Source organism: Dermacentor variabilis, chromosome 11 (genome assembly GCF_050947875.1).
Source record: "Dermacentor variabilis isolate Ectoservices chromosome 11, ASM5094787v1, whole genome shotgun sequence".
NCBI classification, from domain to species: domain Eukaryota; kingdom Metazoa; phylum Arthropoda; class Arachnida; order Ixodida; family Ixodidae; genus Dermacentor; species Dermacentor variabilis.
In genome coordinates this window covers 60,942,466-60,958,134 of record NC_134578.1, presented here as the reverse complement: position 1 = coordinate 60,958,134, position 15,669 = coordinate 60,942,466, and the positions used below count along the sequence as shown (strand labels likewise).

The following is a 15,669-nucleotide window of genomic DNA, read 5'->3' as shown; positions in this document are numbered from 1 at the left end:
AAACAGAAAAACAAAACAGTTCCCGTGGTGCACGTCCTTCTGTGGGCCTTTAGCCGGCGGCACATTTTTTTTTCTTTTTCAGAATACGCCAGGCTCGATTATGTTCCAAGTAAGCTCCAATTTAAGTGACAAATATGTCCTTAGTTCCTCTTGATTGCTTCGGTACCGGAAGCCGAATAAGCAAGCTCTTACATCGTCGTTATTTATTATTTTTGGAGGAAGGGGGGAGAGTTGCAGCTCTTCCACGCTCTTCCAAGGCACGCACTATTGCCAGCGGCCGCACAGTCAATATAACGACGAATGCCTTACAACGTATTCCTGTTTGCGGCCAATGACTCCTCTATCTTGTCCTCTAAGGATAATGTTTTGCGGAAGCTGGTCTTGATGGCGGTGACGTGGCAGAGCCAGCAAGGACCTTTGTTCCATTATTCCTTGGCGGAACATTTGGTGCGTACACGCAGTAACCCCTCACACACGCCTGAAAACAAGAGAAAGGCGAAGTCATTAGGACGTTTCCGCGGTGTAGGTAGCATCCAAAAAGTAATGGCATGCCCTTCCACAACCACTCGTTATACGTTCTAACGGCAGCCGTGAGACTTTAGTTGAAGGCATCGAGCAAAACAGTAACGCGCGGCCGAAAAGAGAAATCGCCGGACTCCGCAAACATTTGAAAGAATGGAAAAAGAGACCATGCACGCTCAGCGTCTGCTATTTTTAATTGCTGCTGCCGCGGAGATACGTTCCGCGGATGGCAACAATGCGCGAATTCTGGCTAGCTGATTGGTTCGAGCCAGCGAATTTTCTCTACTAGCCTGTCTATCATTCCCGGCTATTGTCTCAATATCGTTGCCAACCTATTGTCGTTACTGCACTGCTGCTTCTATGTGTGTGCCACGTCTGCGTCTAAAGTGCCGTGTGACCTGCGTTAGACAAAAAGGAGGGGAAACGAGTGGACTCAATTTTTGTTAGTTCAAACCGTACGAATCCAAGAGATAACGAAGCGAGGTAAAGAGTAGCGGAATTTATTTGTTGTTTTAATTGAAGCGTATTAAAGGTAAGCTAATAGGAAACGAAAGTTGACGAAAAGAAAAACAACTTGCCGCTGATGGGAACGGAAGCCGCAACCTGCGCCTTACACCTGCGTGGCAACACCAATTGAGCTAAGGCGGAGGCTGTTCTCATGTTCAAATTCTTCGGTCTTTGCGTATGTGTACAAGAGGTTAGACCATGTCACTCGAGGCCACAGAGGCGGGTGTAGAACAAGCTTTTTTTCTTCCCCAAATTTTCTTGTACTCATTTTCTATTGGCTCTATATGAATGTCCTGTGGGCATGAGTTCACTTATAATTACATTCACATGGAGTACCATGCTAGGCGTTCCCCAGGGCGTACCTCTCCAATTTTCATTGAATAGCCTTCCTTTCTCTCTCCTCAGAAGGCGCACGATGAAAAAAACACCAAGAACAAATGCCCATGGAATACCCACAGACAGACACGCGCATGCTATGACAATTTCAGTTTTTTTTTCCAAATGAACGCTTCCTCTTTAGCGTTCACATCTCGCAGATATATTGGGATCACATCAAGTACATGGTGAACCCAAAAAATAAGAAGCTGAGTGAGATTCCAACTAATTGAATCGGTGGTGGAATCCGTGTGTGCGGGCGCAGTGGGAACGGCAAACAGCACATGCGCAGAAATTGGCAAGAAACCTTAAGTAATGAAGGTCATCAAAAGACACATGGGAAAATTTATTAAAATTGCGAGTTTTACGTGATAACAACGTATTTAATTGTCAATTAGCAGAGTGCGAGCCGCTTATAAATGGCTTTCGTCATAATTATATCATATTCACTAAATCATTGTGGAAATTAAGGGCCTGGCAACATTTCTTAAGCAACTAAGCCATCAAAGGAGTTTATTCCAACCGTCACACGGCTCTGCTCCACGTGCATATGTCTTGCCGCTTTAATTTTATGTGTAACTTTTACCTCTGAAGTCATTCGCATAAGTTAAGGGCGCATAGACAATATTACCCTCTTGTCTCCACAAGGCGTGTAATCCGGTGCATCCTTCGTAATGGAGTATTCCTTGATAAACATTCCATCACGTACCTTATGCTTGCATTTTAATTTACACTCGTTTGTTCTTGGAATTACCTGCAACAAATATTTTGAGGTGCAGTTAGTATCGCAAAGACTACGCTGTTCTTCACTCCCAATAAACCCCAGTTATTTCAACAAATTGCAATTTATTTCAAATAATGCGACTAGTTCTGGTAAACAAAGTTTCAGACCGCGGAATTTGAGCAAAGCATAGCACAGTATGAACATACGATAAGTGCAATAAGCAGCCAACCTTTATTTAAATTAGGTGTCATTTCACTGTGTGCGCTTGAGAGCAAAGCGTCTAGGTTCAAAATTAAGCTAGCTATAAACTGGTAAAGAAAGGTAAAGCGTATTTGTGCAACAAAGCTAAATGAAAGGCTTCATAGAACACCACAATGCTTATCCGCATGTGATGATATGCTTTCGAGGACACCCTTAGTCGATGTACAACTTTGTCCATCTTCTGTATTCCATCCGGCGACGGAAACTAGCCAAGCGTCTGTCTGTAGCGCTATTTCAATAAGTGAAGGGCGTTTACGATCATGCGTCTGAAGTCCTTCTTGACGTACTCGCGGCTGTTGACATTAGGGGTCCGTGGATTCAGAGATATGTCATCCGAAAATGCTTTTTTGTTGTTTTCACTGAAGGTGGTGAACCTACCGAGCCCTACGCGAATCGTGGGTTCCGAAAGGGTGGGGCTTAGAGCCCTCCTGTGCTCAAGTTGACTTTTCTTTTGCTTAGCAGAATGAATAACATCAGTAGTCATTCTGCTGACTGCAGAGACACTGCAGTCAGCTGCTGCGGTGACTCTCCAGCGGATCCGCACAAGATTGCAAAATGTGCCAGCGCTGAAGCCAGCCTACCTTCCCAGATAAGATCTCAATGTTGCTACAAAAAAAAATGCTTGTTAGTCGCTTTCACGCGAAAGTTGATTACAACATACGCTTCATCCATAAATTAGTAACATATCTCCTCCGAATACAAAACATCAATTTTTAGGCATCATTGTCGATCGGGGCATCTCCTAGAGACCTGACAAGGCCCACCTAAGAAAAAAATGTACTCATCATTCTAATTTAATTTATTGTCCAAAAACGTCGTTACGAGCGGCTTGGCATGTTCTTTGATCGACCCAAGTGCACAGAACGTTCATTGTGAGGTTTTTGCACCGCAATGCTTCAGTATACGCTCATCCACCCGTAAGTCAAATCTCTGATTGCTCGAGAGACACCCCCCCCCCCTCCAATGTCAGCCCAAGTATTAAAACCTGTCTTGGTTTTCCACGATACCCCGCTTCAAGAGCTGCATGACCTACTTCCTAGGATTATACCATCACCACGTATGTTTCCATTTACACGTCTAGAACGGATTTTCAGCACCAGTTCGGGCTTCAATTAGTGCTGGGTGTGGCAGCGCTCTTTCTTGAATGCGTGTTTTCATGTCTTTCAGCTTTCGCTAGCCATGATCACATGCCTGGCTTATAAGAATTATGGGCATGCTATGAAAGCGTCACATTTTATTTGACGCTTTGCACAGAAATTGCAAAGGCTCGCAGATGTTGCCACCGTGCGCTCTTACGTGATCGTCACACGCTGCATATTCATTATTCTTTAGATAATAAGGCACGCAAGATTAAAATCCAGGCACATAATCATGAGATGAACTATCGGCTTGTATCCACAATGTGATAAAGGATGAAAAGAAAGTGAAAAAACAAAAAGCGCGGCTCCTACTCGAACGTCGAGTGACTTTCCCGCATAATTTTGAGCCCAAGACGGCGTACCTTGGCGCAACACTGCCTTCCTGAAGGGAGTCTATACAGTAACCCTATCATGGATTGTTGTTATGAGCGTCCCCTTTTGAACGGGGATGTGGGTTGCACCACCAAGCCCTTACCATTATACTGCTTAATGTCCTACCTAGGTTAAACAATAAAAAAACACTATGAACTCCAACAACCAAATTTTCTCATGCCCTGTTGCTACTTCTGCTTTTGCACGCCTCCGCTTTTTTGTCGTTTCCCTACTTCCTCCAATCCTCCAATCGCCTCTTACTAATCCCTATTGCGGACATGTTTACTTTCCCCCTGCTCTCGCTCAATCTAAGGGCTTCAAGGAGGTCAGCGGTGCCCAAATCGACCGCTTGGCAGATATCTTTTCAAGTTCTAATAAAGCGTGCTGCATAGTTTCCCTAGCTTTGGCGCCGCAAGCACATGCTTCTTCTTCCTTGCTGTATCTCGCTTTATACGTGCGTTCTAAGGCTTCCTAATCTCGCTTCGAAAAGTAATGACTTTCCCTTTGAGTTATCACAAATTGTTTCTTTCTTTATTTAGTTTTTCCCTCTTAAGTAGTTACTCATGGCAGGTTTGTTTTCCATTGCTGCCACCCATGACATTATTTCAGATTTTCTTACTTTCCGCTTGACCCTCGTTGTTGCTGTGTTGCTCACCCTATATGCCACACACTTGCTGGTAAGCTTCCTAGTTTTTGCCTCCACTGTGAATCAATGTTTTTCCTGTACAAATACCTGAAAACACTCCCAGCCCATTTACTTTCTTCAAGATTCCTCAGTCGTTCTTCATAATCCATTTTATTGTGAGCTTCCCTCACTTCAAAACTAGTCCAGCCCGTATCACCCTGCACAGCTTCATTTGTAGTCTTTCCGTGAGCGTCCAATGCGAGGAAAGCCACTGACCTTTGTTTCCCACCGAGCCCTGATTCTACCCCTGATTTAACGCAAACAACCGCATTTCCAAAAGTAGGTCCTGGAACCATGACACCTTTCCACATACTCCGGAGCGTCTCGCAACTATTGTATCCCCATAGCGCTCTGTGTTTCATTATAGCTGCATTTCTCTTGCCCATTACTGTTATTGTTTTTCCCGTGTTTCAATATATCTCTTGCCTTCGTTTATCCATATACCAAGGTATTTATATTCTTTTACCCGAGGTATTTCCTGGCCCTGCATTGCCACTGCCTGTTCATTGTTTTCATTGAATACCATAACACCTGATTTTTAACGCTAAATTTCAAATCATTCGCTAACTTTCTATAATGCCCCATCGAGGTGCAACACCTGGTGACGCTTCTCATCACGCCAGCATGGGTGTTTCGACAGTACCGCTTCTCTACGGTGGCGCTGCCAAATGGATGCACTGCGCCAGCATTTTGGAGCATATTTAGTTCTACACTAAACCTCGCTGACGCTTCCGCTGGTTCGATCGCCTTTGGGCGAAGCTGCCAGGTTTGATTTCGTCCTTTCCGCGTTGCTCTAATTACTGGGTTTTGCTATCCCCAAGCATCTGGACAAAGGGCTCAGTACTTTGGTGAACAAAAAATCGCTATCCTTTATGCTCCATGACTGTTCGCAAAAGCAACTGAAAAATACTAGTGAAAAAAAATACTAGTGCTTACTTAAAATACTTGTGAAAAAAATACTAGTGCTTACCACTTCAGCTTCTACGTTCTCTATCTTAGGAAATGCTTTCTTGCAAATCTTTTTGATTATATTCCTATAGCCAGGGTACTTTTTGCTCACGTTCTGGGGTGTAGATACAACTTCCCAGCATTTCCTGCCTCGAATTCTGAAACATAATTAAGCATTGAGCATTATGTACATATGGCGGAAGTATCAGCAAAGGCCGATAAAGCTGCGTTCATGCTTGACAAATTTCGGAACAGGAAAGTGCGCAACAGCATGGATTTCGCCTGTATCCTTTTGCGCTCCGTTCACGTAAACAAGATGTCCGAGCACGGTAATCTGGCGACGGTCAAAGTGGCACTTTCATGCCTTCACTTGCAGACCGGCTCGACGAAAAATAGCCAGTACTGCTGGGAGGTGCGTAGTTCAAGTATAGAGCATGCACGTGGGCCATTTGAAACCGTGAAGAGAGTCCATCAGCTGCTCAAATGTGGCAGGAGCGTTACATACACCGAACAGCCTCACTTTAAATTGATAAAGACCGTCGGATGGTACAAAGGTGGTCTTCTCGCGGTCTAGATCATAGTATGGTACAATACATGTATCATGAACATATCTGGCATGGTGTCATATAATTTTACACCGTCTGACAGCTTTACTTCTGTAATTGTATATTACGTGACAAACTATGCCGCGTTGCATGAGTCATATGACCGCTATTGTTTATCATATCGCAATGCAGGTCATTGACTACGGCATTTGGGAAAGGAACCATGCCACTCGTTAGAACATAAGAGCGGCAATGCACGTGGCCAATAGAAAGAAGTCTGGCATTTGAAGCACGCTAACACAATTCCAAGGAGATAAGACTGTATAAAGGAAGCAGTTATCCTTTCTTGTCCAAGAAAACAAAAGTGCTGCGCAAAAACATTTCTTTTAGTGGCTACCTTTGTGCGTTTCATTTCGTACGGCTATCATCCATGATGCTTTGCCATGATGCGCCACTGTCGTACTCGATGATAAGAAACCCTGGCCTTCACTAACCTCATCAAGTTATTGTTCTTCTGTCACTTTTTCTTTCCACTGCCGCTGCATGTAAAATATTGCATTGTTTTCTCTAACAAACCCATAAGGCTAATTTTCTTACTAGTACAGACAAACAGTGCAGAGTCAAGAATAACTTAAAAAACGGCCCATTGAGAGCGCTGATTGAAGCTGTTACTGCGGTAAGAATGTCACTGCGCGCAACGTGTTCAAGGTCGACAAAGTTCGCGTCATTGAGCTATAACAATAACTCAACTGAAGGCAGAGCGCGATTGTGTGAATCTGGGAAGTAAGGTCTGGTATACTGCAAATGTGTCATACGTGTACGGTAAAAGCACAGAATGAGACTTCGTCAAATTTCTCATCGCGTTTTCTTGGTAAACACGGTACCTCTTCCGAGGATCGATCCACGGCTCAACTTCATCATTTGAGATAATAAATTGCCGGGCGAGATATTGGCCGCGTTAACATGCTTAGATATGTGTATTGTTAGAAAACAAATATCTCATATCAATCGTCGATAAGCGCCTCCTCTTGTTACTACGAAGCCGCGCCTGCAGTAGGAAACACTATTCAACAAGAAAAAAGGCACTGATGATATCTTAGAATTTGTTGACTGACTCGAAGCGGCGATTTGACACCTCTTTCATGCATCCATTATCAATATCGGCTTTGAATGTGGAGTGCGACCACAAGTTGTTCACCAAAGCACATGTGGAAGAAATTCGAGTTCATGGGATAGGCATCACTAACCTTAATAGAACACTCTCACATGCACCTCAAGCAAAGTTTCCACCTCTGGTGCTTATGTTCTTCCCAAACAATAATCGTCATATCTCTTGCATGTCGTTTTTTTGACGCTGCGTGCCCGGTACTTTCAGGCTGATACCTTGTCAGGCTGATTTAGCATTCGTTACAGAAAAGTAGCACCCGCAGATTTTTCGAGAAAAGAAACACAAACAAGACTGATGACGATTATTGTTTAGGTTCAAGGTACGCCCTAAAGCGGGTAAACGTTTTGCAAGGTGTGTTTCCAGAAAATAAACCTTTATAATAGGATAGAACGGAGTGTCCCTTTGTTTCTTAAAAGAGATAGTTCGACAAGGATAAGTCACTACAGACCAACCACCTATCCGTAAATTTTGTTGACAGCAGCACGCGCAAAAAATTCACAAAGCAGTGAAACATAACAGGTCATCTTTGCAATCACAGCAGGTCAAACAAATGAGCACAGGGTGCCTTACGTGAGGACATACTGCATCTGCTTCAAGCTGCAGTAGGAGAACTGATGATGCTTTGGACCGTTGTCGACGTAGCTCATTATGTATCCGTTACCCCACGGGCAATTCACAGCTCCTGGGTGCCCTTCAACCGTAGAGCTTGGGCCACTTCCATCATGCACGCTACCGAGCCTTCAAAAGGAAAACAATTTTTGCGTATCATGAAGGGGCATTCTGGAGCGTGTCCAAAAGAACACTTTTGTAAATGCGGTAAGTCAAGATAACGTGGACATAATTCATCCCATGTGACTCTTAATCACAACGTGGAATACGTCAGCGTAGATAAATTAAGTGTCAGAGTAACTAAAAAGGGGAATTTTCACTCTAGAAGCTACGTACTCTAGCCAACTAGTAGCAGTAAGCATAGTGAATAATAATAAAATGTTAGACATGTGTGACAGGCATTAGAGGCTCAGAACTATTGTCATCATTTGGGAATTTTCGCATAAAACCCATATAGAACTGTGGGCGCAGCGCACGGATATTGAGCTAATAATAGAACAAAAATACTACTAAAACACGACAGAACTGTTTAAACTTGCATAAAACGCATTGCGTGAGTAAAAATTCCTATGGACATAACCTCCACACAAAGAGCTCAAATCGCAGTGTGGACATGTAGCTTGTGAAACAATGAGAACACAGCTGCCTGAACATAATACAGCCTCATCAGCTCCTACTTTCCGGGCTCCTTGACCAGGCTTTACGGCCTTTTATCTGTTTCGCAGGTACCGTGCCTTTTGAAGTTTTCTTTACGTGGCTGTTGTCACTTGTACAAAACAAGATCTCGTACGATGATTAGCACACACGCATGGCGGAGAGAAGTGGTTGAGTGCGAAGAAAATTAACATTAAATGGTTTCAAAGGGCGAAAAACGCAAATTTGTAACATGGAAGAACGGCAGATTGGGCGAATTGGTGGTTTTCCGTAATGATTGCTTTACTTATCATTTTACTTTACTTATCCCTACAACTTATCCCTTTCAAACAGTATCTGCGCAACCTTCGCAGGCATTGAGATGCAATTCGCGAGAGTCCTCACCGGAGGTCAAACGAAATTTCTTACACGTGAGCGATTTCGTGCGTCATTGTGTGCATTCCAGTAAATAGACCTGGAATGTCTTCCCCGAGAGCAACGTAGTGGCTCGTGCAGATTCCAGCAACGTAACCAATTCCTGCGAAAGAAACAAAATACTTGCGACTTCAGAAAAGAGACTACTTAGTGCACGGACCATCAAATTCGAAGCTTCCGACGACTGATTACAGTAACACGTAAGAAAATCAGCCGTATATTCTCCGTTCTATTATTTGAGATGAAAATTTTGTTTTATTAGACAATTGCTGTTGACGTGTGGCATAAACAACATAATATGGCCGAGAATTAAATATATTTATCCGCTGTGTACAAGTAGTATGCGCCCAACGACGCTTTTGGGGCTCAAGGTAACACGGTCATTTGCTTACGTAAGCCGGCAATGCCTAAAATAAAATCGCGGCTGTGGCTAAAAGTACATCCGACGTCTCCCTCCCATTTCTTCACAGCCAGTTTAGACGGATCCGGCAGTGTTTTTGTGAAAGTACGTCCGACGTTTCGTGCTAGTTTTGCAATGTTTCAAGTCTGATATACGTCAGGCATAAACACGTTGAACAGCTAAGTACATGTTTAATTCGCATGTGTGCTTACTTTTCGTGTGCTGCGGTGCAACGTGCTTCTGTCGCCGCAGCTCTCGAAGATCAGCGTGTTCGTCATTCTGCTACAGCTGCCGCATCTGCTTCCAGGGCACTGACGCATGCTTTCGCAGCAAGAAAAAAATGTGTTCCATTCGGTGCCCCTCGACGCGACACCACGATGCTGCAATTACGTTGCGGCTGCAGATCCACTAACTGATTTCGTGGAAATCCCCTCGTGCTGCAGCGTTTAACAACTACGAAGGCGACGAAGTCGAAATTGCAATGCACAACTTAGCAGAATCGTTTGTTATAGCGAAAGCAGAGAAGCGCAACTCGTTCTCCATGCACACATAGCTCCGCTGACCACTCTTGATCTCGCCCTCAGTTTTTGTTCGCGAACAGGCGCGAGTTTTCTTTGTCGTACCCTTTGCTTCTTTTTTCGATCAAAGCAGTTATTTTGTGAAGCTTCTTCTGAATACTGCTTTAATTATATCCCTAGGCAAACCACTAATGAAGACTTGAAAATTTGTAGCGCGAGTTGCAGCATTGTAATAGACGCCGTCATTCTGTGTACGTTTCAAAGAGTTTTCGGCTGTGTCGGTAGAGCACACACACCTTTACTTTGATTCTGCTTCGTCTACTTAAAGTAATGGATGCTGCACAGATGGGATTTCTGCGCAAACGGGATCGAGAAAACACATACAACAGCTCACTTCCACGGCAATCAGTGCCAAACGCAACTGGGGGCTCGTTTTCTAATGAAACGCGCATTGGCTTTGAGGCAAACCTTTACCAGCACGAAGAAAACGATACGAAGGAGGCTCAGCGCTCCTCAGTGTTTCTTCGTGTTCCTCGTGCTTCGTCTCGTTTTCTTCGCCTGGTTAAAGTTTTCTTCGAGATCATGAACCAATTAACTCACACCAGAGTCCTGCTAACGCGTTGGCTGTTTGTCTTGAATATGGTATAAAATGAATGTCAGAACTGATACCAACGAGAGTGTTCTCCCAGTCTAGACGGAGCCAGCTATCAAGCTATAGCGCCCCTCTTCCCTCCACTGCCGCCTGCGACTGCTGGAAATGTACAACGCCTCATGGACAAGTATTACAGTGCTTGCTAAATTGAAACTCACTACAATTGTATCTGCCTTCAAGCCTGGGAAATAGGCGATCAGCTACAACTATTTATGACCTATCGCTCTGCTCAGATATGTTAGTAAACTAATGGGGGAAAATTATTCATAAGCGAATAATATGGTCCTTTAAAAGGCGACGCCTCTACCAAAGAAATGAGTGGCTTTCGGCAGAATAGATCAGCATTGGACAACATAATATCCTTTTTTTCCTTCGTAGAAGAATGTCTAAGTGCTGGGCATATTCTGATCGTCGTCTTCCTCAACATCACAGCCGCCTTCGATTCTGTTTTACACCACTCACTTCTCGACGCCCTTGAAGCTGCCGACCTTGGAGGACGCCTTTATGAATGGCTAATGAACATAAAGCAAAATAAAAAGCTAATCGGTACATTTCCATTCATAGCGCTGGTAATTCCGCTTACTGCCAGCACGAAGAGCTAATGACAAGGAAGACACTGCCGTGCACATCACCCTCGCACATTTCCTTCCACGATGCCCAACAGCTGTCTGTGCATACCAGCTTTTGTGTGGCATTCAATGACAGGCTTGCTAAGTTGCCTTATAATTGACAACATTAAGCTACGTTACAACTGCGTAATTGAAGCCTCGATACACTCCAGGCGTGCCGATATGCTCAGAATCATGAGAATGGCAGCAGTTTGAAGATATTCATTTTCAAACTATCGTACAAGATAGGTATTGTACGATGCTTTTACACGTAGATTTTGCTAGCAGTTTATAATACAGTAGTTAGAAGAAAAGAACAGGTAGAATGACAATGCATTGCTCAACATGTTTGGTGAGATATATGAACATTGGTGCAAATTTCAGAGCCCTTATGCTGAGGACTACTTCGGAACTTAAGGCTTCGGTATCGTAATAAAAACGCGTACCTCAAGGTATATTTTTTAAACAGCATAATTGATGCGTATCAACTAGGCACTCGTTCACTGATGCCCACCAGGACAAAATATGGATAGTCATGAAAGACCATTCCCCAATGCATTCTATTGAAGAAAATGTACACTTCCTTATGCTGGAAGCACAAACCCCTTCATCGGCATAGGCTATTATACTATGGCTTTTGTTTTCTATGACTGCCAAAAATTTCATCAAATAGAGCGTTCAAAATTAAAACGATACTTCATAGAAACCGGTTTATGGGAAACGGCAAATTCCACGAAAGTGGCAAGATGTTCTAGTGGTATCGCTAATTAGATAAACACATTGATTGTTATGTTTAATTAGCGCAGTCACGTGGCTGCACTGGCAATCTAAAGATTGTGGTTACTGGCGACGTCATGTTATATCAGTTTTAAAATCGCGCGAAAAGTCCTCCTAGTCCCTGCAGAATCAAAAAGTTTATCACTTTTTCTACGAGAAACTGAAACTGGGAGCTTGAGGAGTGCCGGAAACCACGTGCACAAGAGACGCCAGCCGTAGATGTTTACTGACGTCTGCTGGTCTACGCCACGCAAGCCAAATCGTCTTTCTTAATTAGACGGCTCGCAGAGTGAGACGGCTTAGTGACGGCTCGCAGAGTGAGCTTACCGCCACTCTGAAGCCGGCAATGAACATTGGCCATCGGCTATCACTGACAAGCTAGGCGTTCACTTAAAAGGCAACGAGAAGCACGATCGTTTCTTTTTTAGAAGTGCCCCATGCACGCATGAAAAAGAAACTTCATATTTTCTCTCTAGGAATTTGTGCACAAACCTTCGGAGCTTCGTAGTTGCATTCTTGTTCAAGTCATTGAAGTTCACATGTCTTTTGTCCCCCCTTATGTAACGCCTTCGGGCCTTTGAGGAAAAATAAATAAAGTAAATGCCTGCCAATGTAAGCGAGTAGCCAGAATGAAAGAACAAGGGAGGGAATTAAGAAACGAACGAACAATTAGGCGAACGAAGTAACTAACGAGCGAGAGAACAGACGAAAGTTTTCCTTACAGAGTTTGACTACCGGCCACCAACAATAAAACACCGGCCAATCGTGAAAACGGGCGAAAGCGGCAAAGGAAGCCATTTGCTGCATAAGGCCCGACACCGCGCACCGTCAAGCAAAGCACTAGACAAGCGTGACCAGGCAGCTAGTGGCCTAAGTTTCGTTTTCGGCGCATCGACGACGTGTGGGGCAAGCGCCCGCCGCGAGACGTAATCGCCATGCACGTCGTATAAGAAAGATGCTTCGGTTTGCTTCGCACAGACTGGGAGACAAAACACGGCAACAGAGGAAGCTTCTCTTCTGCATGCGGTTTCCTGCATTCCTCAAGCACCCAGTTTCAGTTTCCCAACGACAAAGCGAGAAATTTTATCGCGCTGGAGGGCCGAGTCCTTCTGATGTTATTTGAAAACTGATTTCATATCAACTCGTCAGTAGCTACAAATTTTGCGTTATAAGTAGCAGTACAACAGCTTCAATATCTTGATTAATAATTGTGTTTAAATAATTAGCGAGAAAATTTGAACACGTGACCTGTTTTCTGAAATCCGTCATTCTCGATAATCAAGCTTTAAAAAAAACGCATTTTTATCGTGAGCGCTTTGTTTTCAGGAATTTTCGCCAGTCTTCACAAGAGCGTCCCGCATCTTTCTATGACATATTGGTAACTTGAGAGACACTACAACAAGCTGTCATTTGTCAAGTACAGCCTTCCTTCAACAAAATTACCCTATATGGTTATATGCCTGGTGCGTCTAACAACCACATTATTCCATATACAGATTTAGGTGATTAGACTTTGTTCAAATTATGAAATGTCAACTTCGATCTCAAACTCTAATGCCGCGACTTACAGATAACCGTACATCTCACCTGAAGCCATCGGATCCAATTTACCATCGCTTCCATCCGTGACAACGTCGCGCCTGCAGGAACGCGAAGCACAGTTAAAAATCATGTTGTTTTCAGTTTCGATAAAAGCAGCGCAAAGCAGAAATTCAGGGAAGCAAATTTACCCGGAAAGGAGATACACGACGTCGGGCTTTCCGAAAAAGGTTTTCTTCTCGAAGGCATAGACTTGAAATTCTTTAATTGTTCTAGAGTCGTGCATATATTGACTCGTACCGTGCAAATAGTCCTCCGACTGGTAACGAAAATACGGTAATGTTAACGAAAAACCCCTGACTTAGAGGGACATAATTGCTGAAAATCAAGCTCGCTCTTACCGAAGGCTTTTCCAAGCCAGTTAAAACTAGCCTCACCATGGGGCTTGTCATGTCAGTCAACCGCAGGTTTACCTGAAATGTATGCATTGAAGCAACATGGTGTATTGTACGCTAACATGTAGTAACTTCCGAAATAATGGCACTAAACTCGATCCAAGTATCCCAAACTGCCACGCTAGGAACATTTCTTCACGTGCCAATAGGATACATACATATATATATGTATATATATATATATATATATATATATATATATATATATATATATATATATATATATATATATATATATATATATATAGATATATATATGGTCTTTCGGTCAGCAAGAAAATTATTTCTGTATCCCCGTGTTCCGTGCAGTGAAAGATTTGTCTGGTGACATTGTGACGGGTTTTTTATGTCACTTATTATTGTATCTTATAGGTCAGGAGACCTGCGACCTCTTGCATTTATTGGGGCACAAGGGACATGCCTTCGAGAATGCCACGCAGCAATTTGAGGCTGCGTAGGATTGGAACGCCCGCACTTACGTGCGCGCCAACTTTCATTAGGCTTTGGACGCAGGAATCAGCTTCGTCCTTGTGATATCACGGAGTCGTTCGCATTACAGCGTGCATTGTTTGTATTTATGCTTAGGTTGTGAGCGGTGTAGCGCCCAAAAAAAACCACTGCGCCAGAATAAATTTCTGGCCTGTACATTGCTCAAACATAAGCATTGCAGAAGCAACACGTTCTGTGTATATACGACAATAAATACCACTGTACGCATCGCACTTATTCGTATAGCGTTAAATTAACCGCTACACGAATCGAATTGGCTTTTACGTGATAAAACCACGATTTGGTTATGAGGCACGCCGTGCTGGAAGACTCCGAATTAATTTTGGCCACCAAGGGATCTTTAAAGTGCCCCCACTGCACGATACACGGGCATCTTTGCGTTTTACCTCCATTGAAATGTGGCCGCCGCGGCCGGGGTTTGATCCCGCGACCCCGTGCTTAGCAGCGCGACACCATAGCCGTTAAGTCACCGCGGAGGGAAAAAGAATCCGCTTCCAGAAGGCATCGTTTAACAGGAACTCCAACATGTGCGTTAAATATGCAGAATTATTTAAATATTCCCAATTATTTAAATTTTCCCAAGAATTACGCATAAAAGGTGCCGGCACCCCATTAGCACAAAGTCACTAACACAATGATGTAGTCTCTGAATCCAAAACTCACAGAGTTCATCATAATGCAGATGTACACTAATGCTTCTTTTGTGGTCTTGAAATGCCTGTGATGAGGTATGTCTGAAACAACGAAGACTTCAACGGCGACTTCCCGCGGAACGCTTTCTTTGGGGTCAGCATATCTCGCAGAGAAGCGTGAACCTTTAACTGGAATAAGAAGAGTAGGCTTATGTAAAGCAGGTTCCAATTCATCAGCATTTGCGCCACCTTAGCAGTAATGGCATGAGGAGGCCCCACGTTTCTTTTTATAAATAAGGAGCATTTCTTGGCGAACATTTGCCATTTTGACAGTATATATCTGTCTGTCTATCTAGCCGCCTACGTCTTGGTGTTCTCATGGTCGTTTCCTTCAAGTGCGCGCTAGAATTCAGCGGGCAGCCACTTTATCCTGTTCGTATCTCCGCAAACAAGACCTTAGTGTGTCCATTGGAAAATGTGTGTTAATCGTGTTTACGCGCAAACCCACGACACTATGCCCTATTTCTCTAATTGGCCAGGCTATCAAATACCGGAAGTCTCACCGCTTCTTAGATGTGATTATTGACAGGCACCTTTCATGAAGCGCCCGCTGCATCTATCTGAAGTGGAGACTAATTTCGATTGTACATATAAT

The 15,669-nt window shown here is 43.7% G+C and overlaps 1 protein-coding gene across 3 annotated transcripts in view; it reads right to left on the bottom strand.

Annotated features, from left to right (window-relative positions):
• Positions 1–5: 5 nt before the first annotated feature.
• LOC142564801 (venom metalloproteinase antarease-like TserMP_B) overlaps positions 6–15,669 on the bottom strand; it is a 32,876-nt gene continuing 17,212 nt past the window's right edge. The window contains exons 5-13 of one of the 3 annotated variants that reach the window (XM_075675964.1): positions 15,046–15,203; positions 13,819–13,890; positions 13,609–13,736; positions 13,466–13,518; positions 8,918–9,026; positions 7,817–7,984; positions 5,556–5,691; positions 2,036–2,158; positions 6–478 (exon numbers count right to left, since the gene is read on the bottom strand). In XM_075675964.1, coding sequence (XP_075532079.1) covers positions 353–478; positions 2,036–2,158; positions 5,556–5,691; positions 7,817–7,984; positions 8,918–9,026; positions 13,466–13,518; positions 13,609–13,736; positions 13,819–13,890; positions 15,046–15,203 — 1,073 coding nt within the window. In that variant the 3' untranslated portion in view covers positions 6–352. The remainder of the gene's footprint in view (positions 479–2,035; positions 2,159–5,555; positions 5,692–7,816; positions 7,985–8,917; positions 9,027–13,465; positions 13,519–13,608; positions 13,737–13,818; positions 13,891–15,045; positions 15,204–15,669) is intronic. The other 2 variants (XM_075675965.1, XM_075675966.1) reach the window with 2 other exon arrangements.